This window comes from Zootoca vivipara, chromosome 2 (assembly GCF_963506605.1).
Source record: "Zootoca vivipara chromosome 2, rZooViv1.1, whole genome shotgun sequence".
Taxonomy (NCBI): Eukaryota; Metazoa; Chordata; class Lepidosauria; order Squamata; family Lacertidae; genus Zootoca; species Zootoca vivipara.
Window position 1 is genome coordinate 72,452,152 of NC_083277.1, and position 23,605 is coordinate 72,475,756.

The following is a 23,605-nucleotide window of genomic DNA, read 5'->3' on the forward strand; positions in this document are numbered from 1 at the left end:
TCAAACAAGGGCATCTTCAACTGGAGGAGGAGGAGATGTGTGTGTTTCGTAGACCTGGAATGTAGGTCTCCTCTTCATTTCCCGGGCCATTTGACAGACTGCAAAAGGCCAGCAACAATGAACTGCCATCCAGTCTTCACACAGGGTTCCCTGCAGGGGTGGGGAGAGGAAGAGAACCTTTCCTCATGACTGAGAAACCATTTTTCCATGTCACTAAGCAGTGGTCTCATTAGGCTCCCTGTACACTACCTCCCCACCCAGATTCAAACCCTTTTTTAAAAAGAGAGAGAGAGAAATCATGAGTTTCTTCCACACTAAACAATATCATACATCATCCATTTAGTCTATTTATACATAAAATCAAGACCCCAATGTTCCCAACCCATTACTTTCCTTTGTGACAATTAAAAACTACAACATTAAACTGCAGAGCCCTCCTTTCAGTGGGGACTAGCAAAGTGCTGTTAAGGCTTCCCAAGGCTACTGGCCTTTCCATTTTCCAGCTTGACACCTGCTTCCCAGCTCCTGACATTTCAACTAGTTGCACCCTCTTCACTTGAGAAGCAATGGGGACACAGATATCAGCCAATCATTAGCCACATCCTATCCCCTGTGAGGCAAAAATGTTTGTTCGTTCATCTCTCTCTTTTATGGTTATAACTATGTGATTTTCCCACACAATAATGTTTTGTCAGATTGTGTGCCTTTCCCATCCCAGCTTTTCTTTTCTTACCTAGAGGGTCAAGGCTTTCCTCACATTTTCCAGCACTGAAATGAAGATCACACCTGCCTTTTTAAAGGTAGTAAACAAGCCTATTTCCCCACACCCTGGCAACACAGGTTTCTGAACTGCGGTGATGCTACCCCTGCCCTACAACCAGACACTGTCTATAAAAACAACAACTCTGCAGCACAATTCTCTGTGTGTCTAATTCAGCACTAAATCCCACTGTGATCAGTGGGGTTCACTGTCTTTAAAAACAACAACTCTGCAGCACAATTATCTGTGTGTCTAATTCAGCACTAAATCCCACTGTGATCAATGGGGTTTATGCTCAGCCAGGTAAACCTGAAGAGAACTACAGCCCTTAGTCTCACAGAACAGACAAACACCGATAGCATTCCTCCTTTTCAGTGACAGAAAAGTTGAGCTGGTTCTCCCCACCCAGCCTAATGCAGGTGGTTGGTAAGTGAGATTTCCAGCCTCTTGCTGCTGGAGAAAAAAGTGTGAGAGAATGTATCTTCTAAACCACAGAGAACATATTGCTGAGGGTGGTGTCGCATAGTATATATCAGGCTTCCTCACCCTCAGCCCTCCAGGTGTTTTTTGCCTACAACTCCCATGATCCCTAGCTAGCAGGACCAGTGGTCAGGGATGATGGGAATTGTAGTCTCAAAACATCTGGAGGGCCGAGGTTGAGGAAGCCTGGTATATATACACCAGGGGGATGCCAACCCGGGAATGTTTGCTGACTTGGTTGCCATTTGCTGATTACTGGCTGGTGGCTAAAGGGGGAAGAGGTTGTGAGAATCGATGTCATGCCTGCATTTACCTAGGAGACATGTTCTGTTCCACACTGCTTTTCTCTCACCACCACAACCCCAATTTCCTGAAATGTGCATGGATGGGAAAGAGCCATTTTGATAGAGATATTTCCCTGTGAAAATATGCACAGCGGCCTTATCAAGTCCATGGCACAAAATGGTGGGTGCTGGTGGTTCTACCTCGTTCCCTGGGGCGCAACCTTGTGTTTGCCACATACTCGTTGTTCAGGAGCGCAATGGTGCAGCTCCAGGGTCATTTTTCTTTCAGTGGAGATGTGCTGCTCCTTCATGCAGCGCATGTTGCACCTACATTCCACTGCGTCACATGCACTCAGTCCTGGCACTTCACCCTTTAGCCCAGCCTAAGATACACTGCCAAGGAAGTGCTCCTATTTCATTGGGTAGATAGCTTCTTCTGAATTTCCAAGTTTATTTCGACAAAGAGTAGAGAATTTCCACTACAGACACATCCTAACTAAAGTATCCCACAAACATCCCAGAACTGATGTACTTTCAACCTCACAATGCACTCAGTGGAGGCAAATGGAGCACTGCCCCCACCAGCTTCAGTCTGCTTTCAGCTAGCCCCCACCTGGCAGCCATCTTGTCAGGGGCTCTGCCTGTCAGTGGCTGTGGCTCCACCTACCCTCCCTGTCTTCTGCCCCACCATCCAACAGGCCCCAGTCACCACAGAATGCACTCCCACAAAATGTTAAATTAATATGACAAAGTTTGCCTTATCAGGATAAAAGCTATGTGAGAAAATACATCACGTTTCCTCGATTCCTTCTGGCATCTTTTCCCTTCTGTCTTCCTGAATATGGAGCAAATGTATATTTCGCCCTCAAAATGGTATTTTAAAATGGGCCGTGCAATTTTGAAGCTACAGCAAAATAAAGCAGAGCTGTTCTTTCCCGTTACTTTTAAAATATGGGTATTGGCTTGGCATGCCATTATAAACATAAGCACTGCATTTTCCTTAAGAAAGAAAGGCTATTCCAAAGGTTTAATGCATTCGCTTGGCTTTAAGGAGGCACCACACCAGCAGAATAAGAGATATTTGCCCCATAAAGAGTGGAACAGTGGTGGTTTTGGAAAGGCGAGGTACGCATACTATGAGGCACAGAGTTTTTATTCTGAACTTTTCACCCTGAAAAATATTTCAAGTCATTCAACAGATTTTAAACTACAGCTACGGCCTCCAACAGCGGGGAGAGGGAGAAGTGTTGATGCCCAGATTTGGCTTTGTTTTCAGATTGCGAAAGGCCATAGCTCAGTGGAAGAGCATCTGCCTTGCAAGCAGAAGGTCCCGGGTTCAATCCCTGGCATTTCTAGGGAGTCAGTGCTAGTCAGTGCAGACTAGCATTTCTTGCTAGTCAGTGCAGACAAACTGAGCTAGATGGACCAGTGGTCTGATGCAGTATAAAACAGTTTCCTGTGCTCCTAAATATTTCTTAGCCTCCTTTCAAGACTAGAACCTTCCCAAGATGCAGTGGCATTGCATCCTTTATTGGCACCCGGATACACACACACACACACACACACACCAGGCAAGGCCAGGGTCTGGGAGCAGAAGATGAACAAAACTTGTTGCACCAGCTGAACCCTCGCTGCTGCTGGGCGGGCATAGGGCACAGAGGGTTCATGCTGTGCCGCCTACCCACAGGTCAACCAACATGGCCCTTGGTGGGTGCATCCCCCCAACACTGGCCAGGGCCCCCCGGGTGCAGCAGTAAGGCCAGGCCGGGATCCAGGGCCCAGAGCTGTGGTGAAGCTGCATGCAGCTGCACTGGGGGAAGAGAGCAGGCAGGGGCGTGGCTGGTGTGCATCCCAGGGGCGTGGTAGGCCGCCCATGGGAGCGTGGTGCCCGGCACAGTGGGGGGGTACAGCACATGTCCAGGGGGCAGCCGTGGTGGTACCCACCCACCCCTTCCTCCACCAGTGGCCCAGAGACCCTGAGTGGCAGGCAAGGCAGGGATCCCTGCCTAGGTGTGCCTGGCTTGTTCCCCCCCCCCCCAAAAAAAATATATCACGCGCCTGGGGCATGGCCCCCCTAGCCCTCCCCATGCTACGCCCCTGCCAAGGTGACTTACAATTGTACATACCTATATATATTTGTGTGTGAACATTCCAATGAACACACACAAGTTCATTCATAAGAATTTTTCAAACCAGGAGTGCAGGAAGTTGCCTTATATGCTTGGTCCATCTAGCTCAGTATTGTCAACACCGAGTGGCAGCAACTTTCAAGGGTTTCAGGCAGGGGGCATTCCCAGCCCAACCTGGAGATGGCAGGGATTGAACGGAGGACCTTTTCCATGTATGTATGTGCTCTACCACAGGATCCATGGTCCTTTCCACAGTTACAATAAAGCAACCAGTTTAAGAGAAGCCAGCTACAGGAAAATACAGGTTGGCACACAACAAAGCCCAGAAATCTGAGGTAAAACCAACAAGAACCCAGGAGCGGCAGATGTAGCAATACTTTTCAGTGAATATCCAGAGAAAACAGGTTTTCAGAGATGTCTCAAAGGCCATGACTGATGGAATCAGCTAGACACACAGACACACACAGAGAGAGAGGGGGGAGAGAGAGAAACGAGGGAATTCCACAGGGTAGGAAGCACACCACTCCTACACTGTGCATTGTGGGAGCTGGATAGAACACTTACATGGACTTACACGTATTTTGTGACTCTCCCTGGTGCCAACTCTCAAGGCCAAGGTGGAACCCATCAGCAGAGGGAAACAAAAGCACTCCCCGAATCGGCTTGCAATACTGCATTCCAGACACAAGCTGCACAGTGAACCACACACACCTGTCATTAAGCACAACCACAGGAAGGATGTGATCATATGACAAAAGCTGTATATGTACGTTGTATGTTCATACTATGAAGTTAGAAGGGACCCACATGTCGCTATGTCCAATTTCCATGTCTATCATAGGCTGGAATCCTCCATACACTGCTGTTGTTGTTGCTGTTGTTGTTGGCATCTGCCCAGGGCTTTTATTCAGCTGGAACTCAGTTCCAGCACCTCTCAGGTGGGCACCATTGCCATTACAAGAGAACAAGGGAAGTGTAAATTGTGAGTTTCAGCACCTCTTTTTCTAGAAAAATAGCACTACATCTGCTTCAAGTAACAATGGAGTGCACCTCTGGGGAGGAAGTCAAACTGCTGTGTTTGCACCACTGAAGTGACCTCCCCGGGGCGTACAGCTGGGCAATGTGTATGGAGGTCGTGGGCTGCCCAGACCCCCCCTCCCCTCAGCCTCGCTGATATGGTCCAAAGGCAAGCAGAGCAATACATTAGGCACCAGCTAGACTGCGAGAGTTGCCAGAATGAGCCAACCATCTTAGCAACTCCACTCCAGATTTGTGTAGGCTTTACTCCTTAGCCATTTCTTCTCCTGAAGATATTTCGCAAGGCAGCGGAGGTTTAAGATCAGAGTTTTCCTTCTCCTGGATGGGTTCCCTTCCCAGGTTGACAAGACCCATCTGCCCCTCATTTCCCTCTACAGCACATGCAGAGACCACCTTCTTGACCACTGGTGACTGGACCCACACTTAGTGTTGCCTGCTCAATCTGCTGGTGCCTGTCTCCACACGCAGGAGAAGTCCCTAACTCACTGAGGGTTTGAGACCCATCGGCTACCTTCACCTAGTTTAGTCAGCTAGTCGAAGCCATTTCCCAGGGTGTGGCCGCTGTCACATGCTGATAGCTCCTAGGAGCCACAGGTTGAGAGCTGAGTGCAGGGTGCCCCCCACCATTAATCTATGGATAACCCACATGATTTGTACTCCACAAGCAGACTAAAGACATATACAGTCATACCTCTAGTTACGTATGCTTCAGGTTGCGTACTTTCAGGTTAGGTACGCAGCAGACCCGGAAGTGTTTACTTCCGGGTTCCGCCATGCGTGCATGCACAGAAGCATCACATACGCAGAAGTGCCACTCTAGATACATACGTTTCGGGGTGCGAATGGCACCCTGGAACGGATCAGGTACGTATTTAGAGGTACCACTGTATAAGATGCACTATGCCAAAGATGATTACAAAGGAGGCCACCTTTTCATTCAGCTCTGTTATATCTGATGTCTAGAACTGAACGAAACCAAACCCATTAAAAGTCAGTTTCACAACAATATTTTTGGAGCCAGGATTGTACTTCACTGGAAGCAATCATTCCCGTTGTTAAGAAAACCTTAATGTGACCTTCTCTATCCCTCAGAAGTATAGTAGTGAAAATCAGGTTTAATATTAATACAACAATATCTTGGTAAGAGAGCAAGCAACCTGCTTTCTGATGGGTAGTTTGTTATAAAGCACAGCAGATGAGGATACAGGCAGACCTGGGTCAAGGATCCAAGGACAGCCCTTTACTCTTTTTTCCTCCAATATCATCTCAACTCCATTAGCTCAACAGCAACTTTTATGGGATGAAGCTCTTCAATCACCAGTCTTGAAGTAAGTCTATTAAAAAGAACCTCATCTCTCCTGTGCCCACCTGGGATACAACTTTGAAAGAAGCAATTGAAACTCTTACAGACTCTTTTGTCGCTGCAGACATCAAACAGCCCAGTGGACCAGTTGCCTCCAGTACGCATGATGGTTGTGATGGTGGTTGTGACACCACTAGCGCGAGTTGGTTGTGTTGTCACAGGCCCTCTTGAGTTTTTGTTCCTGATTTTTAAAATAAAGAATAAGATAGATATATAATATATACAGGGACCCTGGGGTTTAGCAGCAAAGTGACTCATAAACTTCGCCATCTTTAGTCTGAAAGAGGCAGGAGGAAAGAGATTCTTTTTTTAGTGCTACCCATTTGCTTTGTTTTATAGCAATCATCCCCTTTTGCGAATTCAATTTCTCCCTGTTTGTGCCAATACTGTTTCCACCCTCCACTTGCTACAAAAGACAAAAATAATAATAATGCCTGATTGTCAGTGCCCTTTAGTCTCTAGTGAAGAAAGAAATCACCTGTGATCAAAGCACTTTAAGGACAAATATACAAACTAGGTACATTTTTCTGTATTCACCTGCCTAATGGTAATTTTCCTTTTCCATGCTAAAAAAAACCCAAACCAGCCAACTGTTCAGAGCACAGATCTAGCAATACAGTGAATGCACTAAATGATTTATAGTTTTAAAAGGTAGGGGAATCTGAATTGCCTGTGTGGGTTTTCTTTCAAAGTTGCATTTTTAACCTTCCCAGCTTATTGGCATCATTCTCTGCCTTTCAAGAAATTCGTTTTAACTAGGCTTGAGGACTTAATGGTATTTTGAATGGTATTTTGAAAGATGTGAGTGTGTGTACACACTGATGTGACTTATCTACTGGGCTTTGTTCTGTTGCTCAGTTTTGCCTCCAAAGAAGGGCCTGTGCATTGGGGGGGGGGTGCAGACCCAATGGGGCATACCCAGCAGGCCTTTGTAGTTTTGGAGGGGGTTTTTTTTGTTGTTGTTGTCCTAAACAGTAGTCCTCCATGTTACACAATCAATCTATTATGAAACTTAAAGGTAAAGGTAAAGGGACCCCTGACCATTAGGTCCAGTCGTGACTGAGTCTGGGGTTGCGGTGCTCATCTCGCATTATTGGCCGAGGGAGCCGGCGTACAGCTTCCAGGTCATGTGGCCAGCATGACTAAGCCACTTCTGGCAAACCAGAGCAGCACACGGAAACGCCATTTACCTTCCCGCTGTAGCGATTCCTATTTATCTACTTGCACTTTGACGTGCTTTCGAACTGCTAGGTTGGCAGGAGCTGGGACCAAGCAACGGGAGCTCACCCCGTCGTGGGGATTTGAACCGCTGACCTTCTGATCAGCAAGCCCTAGGCTCAGTGGTTTAACCACAGCGCCACCTGGGTCCCATTCTGAAACTTAGGCATGTATAAAAAGCAAATTGTGATGTGTCACATAGATTTGTTGTTAAAATTGACTTATTATTGTGAGGCATCCTGGAAATTTACTTGAATGGTACATGTATATATTCCATTTTATAGTCCTGAAAGATTGGGGAGTTGGACAGGAGAGGGTGCATGGGCCTGTCAGAATGACTGCAGGTGTTCTTCAATAGTCGCTCTAACTGCAATCTGCCATTAGGGAAACAACAAAGAAATGGTTCAAGAAGTGTAGATGATAGCTGAAAATGGTGACTCCTCTTTAATCTTCGCTGCAGTCAGTGTGAGGGGACAAGATAAGTAGAAAACAACAGAAGCAGAGAGCAGAGGGAGCCACCAAATTGGCACATTTTTAAAAAATGGGTGCATTCTTCAACATGTCATTGACACCATAATAGTGCATTGGTGATGGATTTATACAGGACTGGCCACACATCATTTCAGTTTTGTTCTCCCCAATGTTACAGCATTATTACCACCTGGAGGAGCACTATAGTGTAACAGAAGCAGGACAAAAATTAAACTGGAACATTTGTGGTATAGAATCGTGGTCCAGGGTTTCAGCAGACAGCTACGGGGGAAGCACGGATTGGAAATGAAGCAGCATGCTCACCCTGAAACCGCTGCAGGCGCAAACAGTATGGAAAGTTGGATAACATATAACTACCCAAATACTGCCATGAACACAAATCATCACAAATGCACAATATAAATTCTGACAGGGTCCTGAAAAATTGCATTCCCACAGATTGTGTTACCAGTATCTGGAGTTGGATGGGCAAATGTTTCCCCCTCTCTGTATGTTCCTGTTCAGTGGCTGCCATAAACCTAATGAAATTAAGGCTCCTAAGTGCAGAAAACTGCTCCCCACCCAAGATACTGGGGTCAGTAAAGACTACCCTGCAGTTGCAAACTTTCACTTCCCGGCAAAATCACCAAAGACATTAAAAACAAAACAAAACTGAGACACCCAAATTATTTTGTGAGTGGACCATGGAGGTGCAGAAACTTCTTTTTTTTTTTTTAACATACTTTTTATTAATTTTACAAAATACAAAAAAACAAAAAAACGGTACATACTTAAACCCCTTTTCCACCTCCTTCCTACCCACCCACATGGGTCCTCCCCTGCCACAGAAGTATCCCATGTTTGTGAACAGTCAGAAATGGTCCATTTTATGCTTGGATTTCTGTCCTCCTCCCCCTCCCCTGACCCCAAAGCCCCCCCTGCCACCAGGGAGCTCCAGCAAACCAGGGCAGTACGCAGGAGGACATCCATCCAACCATCTATTGTTATACCAAAAAAAGAGAAAAATAGAAATAGGAAAAAAGGGGAAAAAGAAAGGGCGAAGAAAAAAAAGAAAAAGAAAAAAACAATACAAAACAGAAAATTTTTTCTTGCATTCATAGTTGAAAAACCATATTTTATGGGCTTCCCCTCCCCCCCTTCCCCGGTTTTCATCCCTTTTTTATCATCTGCAACAGTTTCTTACTTTATAAAAATACACCTTTGTATCTTATACAACTTATAAATCAATTGTTAACATTTTCATCTAATATTCAAATCACTGAAAATTCAAACTCCCATTTTCTCTTCCCGTGCCTAATTTTTTTTTCTCCCTCTATAAGCCTCCATATTTTCACATTTTCCAAAATCCATTCACTTTTAAAACTATAACTATTCTCAATTTAACCTTACATCCCCGATTACCGGCTCCACCCCCCCCAATCCAGCAAATTCCAAAATCAGCAGACCAGTTATAAACCTGTTAATCCATCCTTATAATCACAACATCACTTTCCCTTCACCCCACCCCCTGTTTACAGTCTCTTGCCATCCAGGTCACCATACAGGACCCCTGAATTTCTTCTCTTCTCTGCATATTTTTTCCTTCTTCCCTGTGGGCGTTCTGGAGTTCCAATAATACCAATCGTGCCCCCCTCAAAGGCAGGGCACTCCATCCAACTTTTTGTAGAGTAGAGTCATCATTTTTTTCATGGTGTGTTTCATTTTGTGTTGAATCATCACAGTCCTCATCTTCATCTTTTCCTTCCCCATCATTGTCATTCTCACATTGCTCTTTTTCAGTGTCAAAAGCTTCATCTCCTAGAAAATCATATTCCGCCATCACCTCCTGAAATTTCTGCTGTAACTCCTGTCGTCGTGTCTCCTCTTGACATAACTCTATTCTTGTTTCCCACATTAAGGTCAAAACAGACCGCTGGAACTCAGGGGAACACTTTTTTGTTGACATATTTCAGTCCTGCCAAGGTCAAAACTTATCACGTGGGGTGGAATATGATCACAGTTTATTTTCTCGACTCCATTTTAACAAGCTGGCTGCATTCTTCAAGTCTTGTTAACAATAAAGTTCGAACTCACATTTCACAAGCACCCAAGCCAAAAAAGAAATTCCACAAAGTCCAGAAATACAAAGTGAAGTAAAAATTGACTTATAAATCCTGATCAACTCACCGGACTGCCTGGGCTGCCGGCTCCCGAGGGAAAGAAAGGTTTTTCTTAGGCTTTACCTCATTGCTGCAGGGCAGTCATAAACCACAGTCTCTCTCCCCTTTTCACCCTGCATCAAAGGGGATATTCTCTTTGATGCCTTTGAGGGATCCTTTTGAATTACAAATCTTCTGTTTATGGCTTCGGGTTTCTATTTACTGTCTCTTTGTTGCCGTGGGGGGGGGTGGCTTCCTCTTTTCTCCCCTCTCTCCCAGACCAAATTGTTTTATAATCCAAATCGTGAGGTTACTTACAGTCTTTTCCAATCGTTTTATTTTCGGAAGAATCCAGCGCTCTCCGCCTTTGGCTTGAAGCTTCTCCCTGCTAGAATAACGTTGCCGCTCAAAATGGCCCCCGCGACTTCTACCCTCCTCGCTCCGGAGCTCTTATTAGAGCTAACCGAAGAGTTGGGGAGTCCGGATTGGGTCTGTGCCGAGCAAATTGCCCTCGGGACGCCCTTCCCGAGGTTCTAAGGGGCGCAGCGTTGCTCTCGCTGCCCTCCCCACTCCTAGCAGAGACGGGCCGTCTCGGAGACGAGACGAAACCCCGCCGATCGACGCTGGCGCTGAACCCGGAAGCCGGAGGTGCAGAAACTTCAAGGAGGTTAATAAAAATTGAGATTGAACTCCTCTAGCATTCCTGCAAAAGGATATCTCTCTCTAGTTTCTTCCCCTTGAATTGTCTTTTCTGGCACTTTTGTACAACTGCAGGATCTCTGTAAATCACAATGGTTAAACTGACACTCCAGTGCCCTACAGGGACTATTTCCCCCACCCTCCCACCACAGCAGAAAAACAGAGTCATCCCAAAGTAGCACTAAATCAAGGTAGCTGCCTCATGTGCCAATACCAATAGTTTTCAGTCTTAAACTATAACACTCTGGAGGGAAGTCCTGTACACAGACCTTGGTGTTTTTGAACATTAACTTTGTGCACAACACTGCAGCCTGATAACGACTTGACTTACATCCTGGCCATCTGTGATAAAATGTGGATGCACTAAGATAAGCAGAGGAATCTACTAGACAGGGACTTAAAAAGAGTAGCTGGAAAAGTTACAGGGGGCCATATGATGCCACAACAGGTGTGCATACGTGGCATGGTACATATTACTATCAGCATCACCAATTTATTAATCGACTTCCACACAGTCGTCTCAAGGCGACATACCGTTAAAAACATCAAAAAACACATTTTAAAAAATGCATTTAAAACAAAACTAAAATACTACAAAATAGACACCCATGGTCAAGTTCCATTTATACAATTAGGAAAGCCGGCCAGAACAAAAATGTTTTCAGTTGTTTCCTGAAAGCGCAGACAGCGGGCACATTCCATATTTTGACAAGAATATTATTCCACAGAGCAGGGGCAACTGTACTGTAGACCCTGCTCACAGTTACTGCAGAGCTTCTGGGGTCTTTGCAACTTGCAAGAGAAACTCTCTTGCAAACCACCACGATCTACTGGGTATACAGCGCTGGCACATATTTCCAGCGCTCAAAAACCTGCACTGGTTGCCCGTATACTGTGGAACTCCCTTCCAGTTGAGGTCAGACAGCCCCCCTCCCTGTTGAACGTCCAACACTGACTGAAAACTTCTTTATTCCAGCAGGCATTTTCACTGAAGCCTGGTTTTATGGTTTTCACCAATTATCTTTTCTGACTTTTATCTCTTGTTATAGAAATTGTTTAAATGAAGGATGAATACAAGAGAAAAGGCAGTCTCTCAAATAATGAAGAGTTTTTATCAGAAACCAAGGATTAGCCATTTACATATTTTTAAGGAAATGTAGCCCTGTTCAGACATTGATAGCCCACATAGGGAATGTAAACATGAGCAAAATGCACCACCACTGACTGACCTTGCATGTATCATCCACTGAGCATTTCACCTCTGAGCATCCAACATTGTACAAGGTTTGAATAGGAATTATAAGTGATTAAATTTACCAGGGTTCTTGATTTAAATCTGTTTGACATCAAGGTTCTCAATTCCACGAAGGCTTCTAAGCGCATTCCGCTAAATGTGCTCAACATGTGAATGTTGGAGGCTGTCATGGGCCAGGAGTCAGCTTCACCTGCTGAACAGCAGCCTGAAGGGGAAGAAGGCGGAGTGACTCCACCTGCAGCTGATCAGCATTCAAGAACACAGAGGAGAAAGCACTGATGAGAACCAGCTGGCTTCAGTCTCCTTAAGCAGAGCTTCCAGCAGCAGTCAGATGCTGGAAACAGCACATGTAGTTCCTGGTCCTGTCTTGCTGCTTCCTGTTCATCTTTACTCTTGAACCTGTGGATTGCAGTCCACCTGACCCTAGGACTGGACTGGACTTTGGATGCTGACTCTGCCTCCAGGCAAGTACACCTCAGAGACTCTTCTGGTTGGCTGGCCTCCCACTCCACTGAGCTCTGCATGTTGTTGCTCAGCAACAAGACTATGGCAAGGGTGGAGTATCCAGGGATCAGGCAAGTGTGGCACCTCTACTTGTGCTCGCATTCCTTGTTCAGGCATAGCTTGTCTAGTGTAAAGATGGACATCCTTTGGTCCTCCAGATCTTTTGGGATGCAACTCACAGCAACTTAAGCCAGCGTGGTCAACAGTCAGGTGATGGGAGCTGTAGTTGCACAATATCTGGAAGGGCCACAGGTTCTCTCTCTTATGTTTTGTCCAAATGGTTGGAGATGAAGGGGTTGCTTGTGTATTGCAGGTGTTGGAAGGCCAACAGAACCAGGGTGATCCAGGTTCAAATCCACACTCTGCCATGAAGCTCACTGGGGCCATTTGCTCCCTTTTCAGACTAACTTGCCTTAGAGGACTGCTGTGAATCTAATGTGATGGTGGTGGGAGAATTTTGATGAAGGGTGGCATAAAAATATACCAAAATAATCCGTTAGGAACCTGACAATATGTGACATAACCTAGTATTAATGTGCTTTATATGCTTTGTGTAAATTAGCCTAATTTTTAAAAACAGAATTAAGAATTTTTAAAATTTGAGTTTTGTTTTTAAAACTTTTATTTTATTGTGTGTTAAAGCTTTGATTTCATAAAAGACCAAAAAGAAAAAGCATTTCCATAGTATTATACCAACAGTTTCAATGTATTTATCTTAAGAAGTGCTCGAGCTCAGCAGTAGAGAGGATAGGAAGGAACAGCATAAATGGCTTTAGGCCACACCAGAACATTGCTCCGTCTAGTTCTGAATTGTCTACTACACTGGCTGGCAGCAGTTATCCAGGCTTCAGACAGATTTCCACACGTAGCAGGGAAACCAGCTGTGACCATCTCAAATGCAGGCCCAACCGTGCTTCCCAAACAAATAAATAGCTAATTTATTTCTTACGGCATCATATGCAAGGAGCCATTCCAACTGTCAGATGCTGGCAAAGGAACAGCCAGTGATGAGGGTAAAATCTCAGACCATGGGGTTTTCTCAGCTGTAGTAAAGCAGTAGCGTACAAGCTTGTCCATTGGAAATAAGGAAGTAGGCAAATGATCCAGCTTTGACTGAAGAGTGAAAGGGGAGTTTCTAGAATGTTTGCACCTAAAGACTGATGACATCACAGCATTCTCCATTTTAGTGTCACAATAAATTAACTTTTTATAGACTACTGCTGTGAACTGCAAACACCCCAATAACACCCATTCTACTGTATGCATTTTTTGCTGATTTAAAGACAGAAAGACCATCTTTAGAATATTTTAGAAGGATATACATGGGAAATGAAGTTCTCTGTCAAATCACTATGTTTCGAAACAATCTGCTGCAGCAGATAAGAAATGGGGGAGAAATGTGGTTTGCTTCACATTAAAATGTGATATCTAATTTTCAGTTCCCAAAACAATACGCAAACAAATATACCCTCTCAAATTTCTGCTTCTCTAAATTTTGCCATGCAGTTCTCCAACCAAATTATATTTATTGCGTAAAAACACAGATCCTAGGAGATTTACATAACACTAACATATGAAGATGCATGACAGAAGATTGTTTTCAAATATGGCCCTATCTGCACTATGCATTTAAAGCTGTATCATAACCCTCTAAACAGCCATGGCTTCCCCGAAAGAATCCTGGGAACAGTGGCTTGTTAAGGATGCTGAGAGTTGTTAAGATACCTCTATTGATTGATTGTTAAACCACTCTGACTGTTTAAAGTGGTTTGATACTCGGAGCCAGCCTGTGACATTTTGGTACCCAAGGCAGACTCCTTGCCAAGGAAGAAGGGGTTAAGGAAGACCTACAGCAGGAACAAGGTGGGGAAGAAAGGTGAACATTGGGATCTGCTGCCCCAGTGGACGCTGCTGCCTAAGGTGGTCACCTCGTCTTGCCTCATGGGTGTGCCGGCTCTGATACTTTCAGTCTATATAGTACAGATGGTGTCTATTGTTAGTAGAAATGCATACTTAAATGCTAAATGTTCCTTCTCATGGTCGCAACCACCACCAGATGAAATTGGGTTGATGGCTCCTAGAGTTTTTTTGGGTGTTGACTCTATATCTACCAGTGCATCTCATCTGATGCAGTCTTAAATATCATTTGGTGCTTCTTGGAGCTATTGTGCAGTTATTCTGTGCTGCTGGTTTCCTTTTGTTTTGGGTTTAATTTCAAGATGGATCAAAATAGTGCAACATACATTCTTCCAGCGCAAGCATTCCAGCCTGCCAGATGGAACAACCCCCCTCTCCTCCCCCCCATGTGAGATGCATCTAGAGATTGTTCCGACCGCCCACTCCAAAAAGCAATTACAGGGGGTATTGCAGGGGGGTAGAGAGGGAAAACCCCATTGCTGACATCCTCCTGCAGGGTTTCTGCTGGCAAGACTCCTTAGGCATTTTTTTGCTTGTAATCTGCCCCAAGAACATTTGTTCTTGAGCAGCATGGAAATATTGGAAAAAGTATTACTGTACATAAGTAAGAGAGATATATATGGCACTGTAGTTAAACTTTTGTGTTTTATATTGCTCTTTTACTAGTTTTAGGTTGTGTTTTTGTTTTAAGTGTTTAAGAACTGTGCCACTTGGAGCTTTTTGAAATATTAAGCGGAATATTAGTTTTTGACACCTGAGCTAAGATTAAAATTCAAGGTAAGACCATGCACTCAGCAAGGTTTATTTATTGTTCTGCCTTCTAATCTTTAAAATATAAAGCTGCAAAATGTTGAAAAGCCGGCCTAACATTAAAATGTCAAAATTGTGGAAATGCAACTGTGTGAAACTTCAGTGTCTGGCTAAATTGAGACTGAAACTTTTTCAGTGTGGTGTTTGATCCAATTTTAGGACTTGCAGCTTGTTACCAGCCTTTCAGAAGCCTAATCAGAGAACTCTAGAAAAGCAACATTAGAAAACCAAGTTAACAAAGCCACGAAGACAAGATAAAATTTCATATTAAGGCAGTAGGAACTGAAAATGAAGAAATTAAGGGGTGTGTATATTAAGTAGAAATGGCAAGCCAGCAGCTCTTTACAGATGCCTCAAAGCTAAATTGCTAGCTCAGGTATCCCTGGAATAACCCCATTTGGTATGCATTTTGGTTTGGAGAAAGTTTTCAGCCTGAAGCCTTCTATATTAGGAAGAGCTGTGCCCCAACTGGCAATCCTTAAAAGAGCCCAATGTTCCCATAATAATGTGTCCTACCATCACATAATTTAAAGGGGAAAATAATATAATATAATGTAATTACATATCCACTAATGTTTCACAGATGAAAGTAGGGACAATCATTTATTTTCTTTATTTCTCTGCCTGAGCCTGCCCCCATACCATGACTCATTACCTCTCTTCATACATTCCCCATTAGTAGAAGGTATGTGTGGGACATGGAATTTTGTTATTGGTCCTGCCTCTAATACGATGCATGCACAGCCCCTGTGTCCTCAACCTCTCTCTGTATACAGTTGGCAGCCCTTGCACCTTGGGTGAATTGTACTGGAATAATCATTTACAATTTATGGAGTTTAAAGGCTTTATGCATGCAGGAACTATTTACAGGTTTAGTGGAGATGAGAGAAAATAGCAGACACCTTGTCTGGAGAGAACAACAAACCAAGATGGCCCAGCTGGAATTAACTTAAACAGAGAGGCATACAAAAATGAGTGTTGGCTAGATCACTAGAGACACAGTGCCCTCATGTGGTCTAAACTGACACATGCATTAACTAGAAGTTCAAGAGAAGGAAATGTATTTGCTTTCCTCCAACTTGTACTGCATGCTGTGTGCCAAGGGAAACCTGTGCAAGGTTAGCTGAATGACTTTAGGCACTGCACACAATCAGAATTTTTGTGAGATTGCATGGAGCACCTATACACATCCAACTGAACATGCATAAGTGCTGCTTCACAGACATCACACTGAATTGCATAGATATCAAAGAGGAGGATCAACCTGGTCTTCCTCTCTCTTCTTCACAAATACTGTACTTTGTATAAATGAGCCCCCTTCAAGGGTTACCATGGTGTACTAACCAAACAAGCAAGCAAGCAAGCAAGCAAGGGGAGGCTGCAGAAACAAGCATGCTAGGTCTGCCCCCTCCTCATTATCATCACCCTCTATGAATGGGAAAGAGGCTGTCTGTACATGCATGTGTGCTAGAGTCAGTGTTCCTACCTACCATTCAGAAATTTAGGACACAACGAGTTAGTGGCAATCAAGTCACATTGAGAACAGTGGGGTGGAAATTAGCCATGACTTACTGAAATCCCATTCATTGCAATGGGGTTTCCCTGCAATTCGTTGCTTTGATAGATTGTATTCCTTGTTTATAAAACAAGGCCTAGAAGAGAGGACAGAAACTAGCACACATATGCACAATTCTTTTTTAAAATGCGGCCCCAAAAAAGACAAAAAGAGAATAAAATAGGGAAAGTACCAGGAAATAGGCACTGTCCCTGCCTATTCTTGCCTGCTGCCACTATGTCAGAGCCCATCCCTCTTGCCTCTGGACTTTGGCTGCTTGTTCCCATTCAATTTGTTCTAGAGCAGGCATCTCCAAACTTTGGCCCTCCAGATGTTTTTGACTACAATTCCCATCTTCCCCGACCACTGGTCATGTTAGGGGTCATGGGAGTTGTAGGCCAAAACATCTGGAGGGCCGCAGTTTGGGGATGCCTGTTCTAGAGTATAAAGCAAGTTTGTTTCCTCATCTACTTCGTTTTACTTTATATCAGTATAGATAGATAGACAGATAGATAGATTATTCCTTGTTAAAAATGAACCTACTCCAATTTCTTCCTACAGACCAGTAAGGTAGAGAGTCAATGGTTTTGTAAACTGCATGGAGATTTCTATCCCCAATAAATATCTCTCTTCTCTCCCCACCCCCACATCCTTAGATCTTATCAGTCCCAATCAGCTAAGTTCCTGACTTACAGTGCCACCTCCTGGACATCAATAAAACTGACACAGAGCAGTCCATTTAGCTTCTCTGTTGCTGCTCAAGCATTTCAAGAAATGGTCCATTTCAAATGGGTCACTTCCCCTCAAAACACAGATTTCTCTTGGATCCAAAATAAACAGAACAGTAGATAACAGCCCTTGGAGCTTTTACAGCAAGTACTAATTTCCCCCTCTAACATCCCTTTATTTCTCTGTGTTAATCCAAAGACATGTTCTTCAATGACAAAGATAAAGCAGCCAGCTCTGCTGCCAGACGTTGTCTAGTCTGCCCCTGCTTATCTTGTTGACTGTAGACTTTTTCTTGCTGGATTCCAATTTTCTACAGGAAGCGGACATCAAACAAGGGAAAGTGTTGTTTCTAGAGGGAGAGGAGAATCTACAAACCTCAACCCATAAACAGCTTAGAATTCAGCTCGTTTGCAAATATTGATATTGCTACAAATGTCTATATACTTGCTATGATTTCCAAAGTAGAATGAAGCCTGATCCAGTTTCTGGGTCAGGAAATGGTTAAGTAGCAGGAAGCAAAGAGCAGGAATAAATAAATAGTTCTCCCAATGGAGGGATGTAGAAAGTGGATTCCCCAGGCTCTGTATTAGGACCTGTGTTTTTAAGTGTTTATAAATGATCTAGGGTGAGCAGTAGAGGTGACCAAGTTTGCTGTTTATATCAAATTGTTCAGGGCTGTTAAAACAAAAAAGAAATTGTGAAGAGCTCCAAAAGGACGTCTCCCAACTTGGTGAATGAGCCATAAAATGGCAAATGTAACTCAGTGTAAACGAAACAAAATAAAAAAAATTCCTCCCAGTAGCACCTTAGAGACCAACTAAGTTTGTCATTGGTATGAGCTTTCGTGTGCATGCACACTTCTTCAGATACCAAGTGGCTCATGTCGGGGCACAAGAGACAGGGCCTTCTCTCCAGTGAAATGTCTTACTGAAATGTTTGCTGCTCATTGCTTTTGCTTTTATATCCTTACTATTTTTATGCCTTGTAATTTTTAATTGCTTTCCTCATTGCCACAGGCTTCATTAAGTAAGAAGCAGAGAGAAATGACCAAAAGCGAGGGCAGGGAACCTCCAGCCAATCCTCCATGGGTCACATGACAATGGTGGGCATGGTGAGCAAAGCAAGGAATATAAATTTTCTGGTGAGCTATTTCCTGGCACTCACATGCCCCTCTCCATATTGCATGGAAGCAAGCAAGAGGCATCGTCAAATATCAAGGGCACCTTCCAGACACACAGAATATACTATGATTCCAAGTAAATGTTTGGAAGAATTCTGACATTACGATCTATGAAATGGACTACCCTGGAAGGTGGTGGACTCTCCTTCACTGAAGGCTTTTAAACAGAGGCTGGGTGGCTGTCAGGAATTCTTTAGCTGCGATTCCTGTATTGCAGGGGGTTGACTAGATGACTCTTGGAGGTCTTTCTAAGTGTACAGTTCCATTGAAAACAATTAAGGAGGGTGTGAAATAGGGCTGGTGAGGGATGTGACCAAGGGCCAGGCAGAAAGACCCAGAGGTCTGCACTTGGCCCCTGATCTAATCATTCATTTTTAAAAGTTGCAAAGGCCGGTACAGTCATACCTCGGTTTAAGTACGCTTCGGTTTGAGTACTTTCAGTTTAAGTACTCCGCGGACCTGTCTGGAACGGATTAATCTACTTTCCATTACTTTCAATGGGAAAGTTTGCTTCAGGTTAAGTACGCTTCAGGTTAAGTACAGACTTCCAGAACCAATTGTGTTCTTAAACTGAGGTACCACTGTAATTGTTCTGTATGTTATGGAAAACGAGCAAGCCATTTGGCAGTAGCACATATTGTTTGCTGTAAATATACTGTGTCAACTGTTCCCACCAGCCACCGCACACCGCAGCTACACAACAGGGACGCGGTTTGCACTATGACCCGTTAATGACTTACAGAACAGCTCTTGAGCTGGCCTGGCCCCAGAGGAACTGGGAACGAGAGAATCGGGAGTAACACGGGCCGTGCAAGAATGCTAATGCAAACTGAGAGAGGGACTGACACCGTTCTAACAAGGTCAAACTTCAGAGCCTCCAAAGGTGTAGACAGGCAGCAGTGGAGTGGGGGGTGAAGGGCAGAGACAATGCAGGAGTCTAATTACCGTGTTTCTCTGAAAATAAGACACCATCTTATATTTATTTTTCCTCAAAAACCCCCCACTATGGCTTATTTTCAGGGGGTGTCTTATTTTTTCCTCTTCCTCCTGCCGCAGCCGGCATTGCTGCTGAGCCTATCACTATGTCTTATATTCCTTGAATGCTTAAAAATCCTGCTATGGCTTATTTTATGACTACGTCTTAAAATAGGGGAAACAGGGTAGATATACTGTATTTTTCTGTGTATAAGACAATGTTTTTTGTCATCTTATACACTCATACCTCGGGTTGCGATCGCTGCGGGTTGCACGTTTTCGGCTTACGGACGCGCCAAACCCGGAAGTACCGGAACGGGTTACTTCCGGGTTTTGGCGCTCGCGTATGCACAGGAACACTAAATCGCGCTATTCACAGAAGCCCTGAATCGCATCACGCGCGTGCGCAGCCGCAACACTGTGGTTTGCGAACGTGCTTCCCACACAGATCATGTTCACAACCCAAGGTTCCACTGTACACAGATGGTGAATGCATATGGGTTCAGATGTGGGTGGCTGGGCTCAGGCTCTTGAAATATGGCAACCCTAAACTTGGCAACCCTATTTTAAAATATTAATTTTGGGTTCAAAAAAATAGGGTGTCTTATACATGGGAGCATCTTATACACTGGAAAAAGTGGTAATTTTCAGAGCCACAATTGTACATACAGTGTATTGTAATACCTGTGGCTATTAAGTTAGCACATTGTCATCCTTTCCCTCCTTTTAAAAGTATTTCCCTCCCTTGCAGACAGCATCACCTGCAAAACAATGATGCTGCTGCCTGTTGGTTCCCTTGGCTGGGCTGACAATCTGTGCTGCCTTTCTCCGAGTTATGTGTGTGCCAGCAGGGGATCTGGGCCAAGGCCACCTGTTTCTGCCAGCTCTCACAAGCCACAGGGCACAGTTAGCCTTCTGCCCTGGCTGTAATTTGTTCTCCCTCCACAGTTTGGGCTCCTCTTGCCGCAAAGGCAGGCATTCAGCAGACAGCATAATTGCAGAGTTAGAACTGCTCATTTTCGTGCTGGCATGCTATAGTTAGAGAGATGCTGGGAGGCAGCCTGGCTGGCTGCAGAGAGCATGATCAAAGTATTGAAAAGAGGAGAAAAGAGAGGATGTAGCCTTTACCAACTCGTCTCCTTTTTTGGAGTAGGAAAAAGGAACTGGTTAGTAAGTAACTTAGATGCCTGCTGCGCTTCTGAGGATGGAAGATCAATGAATCAACAGACCCACAAAGGCTTTCCTTGCAATGGCAAACAATGAAAAAGCATCTCTTCTGATGGGGTGCACATAATCCTACTTGACTCTCAAGGAGCTGACACTTAGGAAAATCTTGCTTTGCCTTTTCTTTTACAGGTATGAGGAATTTTGTTTTTTCTTATGCAAAACCAACTGTAGGAAGACTGTAGGGTGCAATTCCGAGTATCCACCTTCAAACATTCAATCAATTTCTGGAAGCAGGAAAGAAACTTTCTCATTTCAAGAAGTGTTTGTGAACAGCATTTGACGTTGAGTCCAAAACAGACATTTTGGTTGATGAACATCAGTTTGTTACACCAGCTTTTATCTTTGATGTTAACTACCACATGCATTTTTTTCTTACAAATGCATTCTTTAGAATGGCTTCTGAGCTTTAGGAGAAAGTTCCAACTTTTGATTTCAAACCAGCTCAGCTTCCCAAGCTGCAGCACACCACTTGTGACTGTGGTAGTTAAAACACCATCAACCAATCATCTTCTTGGTGCTTTTGCCTTGCAAGGTAATACAAGTGGAATTTAGGGAGAGTGTTAACAACCCAGATCAGGTCTGGGATTAATAACGTTAAGTGTCAGGTTAAAATAAAAGTATGCTCCACAATTAGTCTTTGGAGTCTTATTTGTTTTTAGCACAGTTTTTGCCACTGCCAGCGTTAAGTATTTTACTTGTACAACTTATTGGTAAAATTGTACGATGCTTTGGAAGTAGTACTAGAAAAGTATATTTTTCGCTCCATAAGATGCACTTTTTTCCTCCTAAAAAGTAAGAGGAAATGTCTGTGTGTCTTATGGAGCGAATGTGTGGTCCCTGGAGCCGAATTGCCCAGGGGCTAAAGGCAGGTCCTGCTTTTTCTCTTTTTTTTAGAATAGGCTAAAGGCTAACAAGAGGGAAAGAGAGCTTTGAAAGGAACCCGCTCAGCAGCTGATTGCAAGAGATCAGGGAGGGAGATAAGAGAGCTAGCTCCCTTCCTGGCCCCTTGCCTAGGCCTCAATTGTTGTCTGCAGAGGGAGACATGTGACTGGCTGATTAGATTATCTGTAGGGAAACTGTAGAAATGAGTCCCTTTCCTTGAGAAGCTGCAGAACTGTGAGTTGAACCCCATAAAAACAGGATTTTTTCCCTTTGCAAGGAAACTCAATAACTTTGAGCTGATCCTAAAAAATGGAGCTTTCCCCATTTGCAAAAAAGATTGACAACTGTGAGATGACCCCGCCCCCAAAAACGGGGCTTTCCCCATCCTATTTGCAAAAAAAGCTGCACAACTTTGAGCTGATCCTTTAAAAAATAGAGCTTTCCCCCTTTGCAAAAGAAACTTCCTCAAATATTTAATGGGGGGGGGCAAAGGCACATAGGCCTCTAGGAGTTGGCTGCTATGCCCCCTAGGACAATTCAAGAAAGCAAAATATATTTTTTCTTGTTTTCCTCTAAAAAAACTAGGTGAAGGGATTTATGGTGCAGTACAGGGATGAGGAATTGCTGACCCAGGGAGCACAATAGACCCATGGAGCCTTTTCATCTACTCCATGCATCCCCAAACTTTGGCCCTCCAGATGTTTTGGACTACAATTCCCATCATCCCTGACCACTGGTCCTGTTAGCTAGGGATCATGGGAGTTGTAGGCCAAAACATCTGGAGGGTCGCAGTTTGGGGATGCCTGATCTAGTCCATGGCTTCCCTTTGATCCCAACTCCTCCTGAGCCTTGCTACAGTTTCCTCTTTGGCCACAGCAGTTGCACATGCCTCACTTACTGGTATTCACCAGAAGGGTTTACTCTTGCATCTCTGGGACTCCCTCCAACCCACCCACCACTGCAAAAAAGGGCCAGAAAACAAGAGAGGAATGGATCTGGTGCAAGAACAAAGTGATGAAGTCAAGGGTAGAAACAGTGGAATTGCTACTCAGAAACTGCTGCTTCTCCAGACTGCTCTCCTTCCTCTGCCTTTTTTTTAAAAAATAAAAATAAAAAAGTAGGCTGCTGAGGAAATGCAACCACATGCTTGTATGGCTCCATCTTTCAACTATGAATATTCCAACCTGAACACCAGAAGTCCATCACGGCTCTAAGATGTCCGTATTGTGTGTCATTTTTCATGCATTTTCAAAAAGGTATTTCTGAACTGTGTCTTGATTTAGATCAGTGAGATTTTCAAAAAAAAGTCACAGGGGCATGGAAAATATATTTATTATACCACATTTAAAAATTAAGGACCCTGATCTACATGCAAGATTAAGTTTCCTTCCCCTCCCCAAGCTAGAAATTAAATTTGTTGTGGTCCACTAGATCGCTTGAAAGTTGTTCATGTTATTTAAAACATTCATAAATGGGCTAACGCAGCTCGGTGCAAAAATCTAATTAACGATATAGACTAGCGTATCCCCAATATCTGTTGTTCGTCCATTCTCAGTGAGACGAACCCGCTTTTCAGCAAGGTCTATGTGAAAGACAGCTTGATCTAAAATGGGAGATTTCTCAGCATCTTCTTTACCGAGCACAGGAACACGACGTGGACCCAGGAGAGGGTCATCAAAACGCATTAGTTTCACTTTGGAAAGATCTGGAGGGCGGGGAGAGAAAGAATACACTTGTAAGACATGTGCATTTTTATACAATAATACAAATCACAAGGCAGTTCAGGCAAGGTACCTAGCAAGGAGAGAACATTAGCCTGGACTGCTGAAACTCTAACTGCCCCAATTGCTTAAATAGTGCCTTGACAGATGTTTTAAAGCTGTTGTGCAGCCCATTTGCCTCAAAGGCTACAGAAGCCCTTACTAACCAAGGCTTAATTAAAAGGCAGTGTGGGTTTAAGAATAGCCAAC

General features: G+C 44.0%; 2 protein-coding genes across 2 annotated transcripts in view; both read right to left on the reverse strand.

The window, feature by feature from the left end:
- On the reverse strand, nt 1-6,324 carry PLAC8L1 (PLAC8 like 1). Its single transcript, XM_035099378.2, has 3 exons — nt 6,099-6,324; nt 4,228-4,364; nt 1-150 (listed from the first exon to the last, which is right to left on the reverse strand). The coding sequence occupies exons 1-3, from the start codon at nt 6,322-6,324 to the stop codon at nt 1-3; spliced, it is 513 nt and encodes a 170-aa protein (XP_034955269.2).
- Nucleotides 6,325-22,951: 16,627 nt separating this feature from the next.
- LARS1 (leucyl-tRNA synthetase 1) overlaps nt 22,952-23,605 on the reverse strand; it is a 44,743-nt gene continuing 44,089 nt past the window's right edge. Inside the window, exon 32 of the mRNA XM_035105335.2 lies at nt 22,952-23,340. Coding sequence (XP_034961226.1) covers nt 23,135-23,340 — 206 coding nt within the window. The 3' untranslated portion in view covers nt 22,952-23,134. The remainder of the gene's footprint in view (nt 23,341-23,605) is intronic.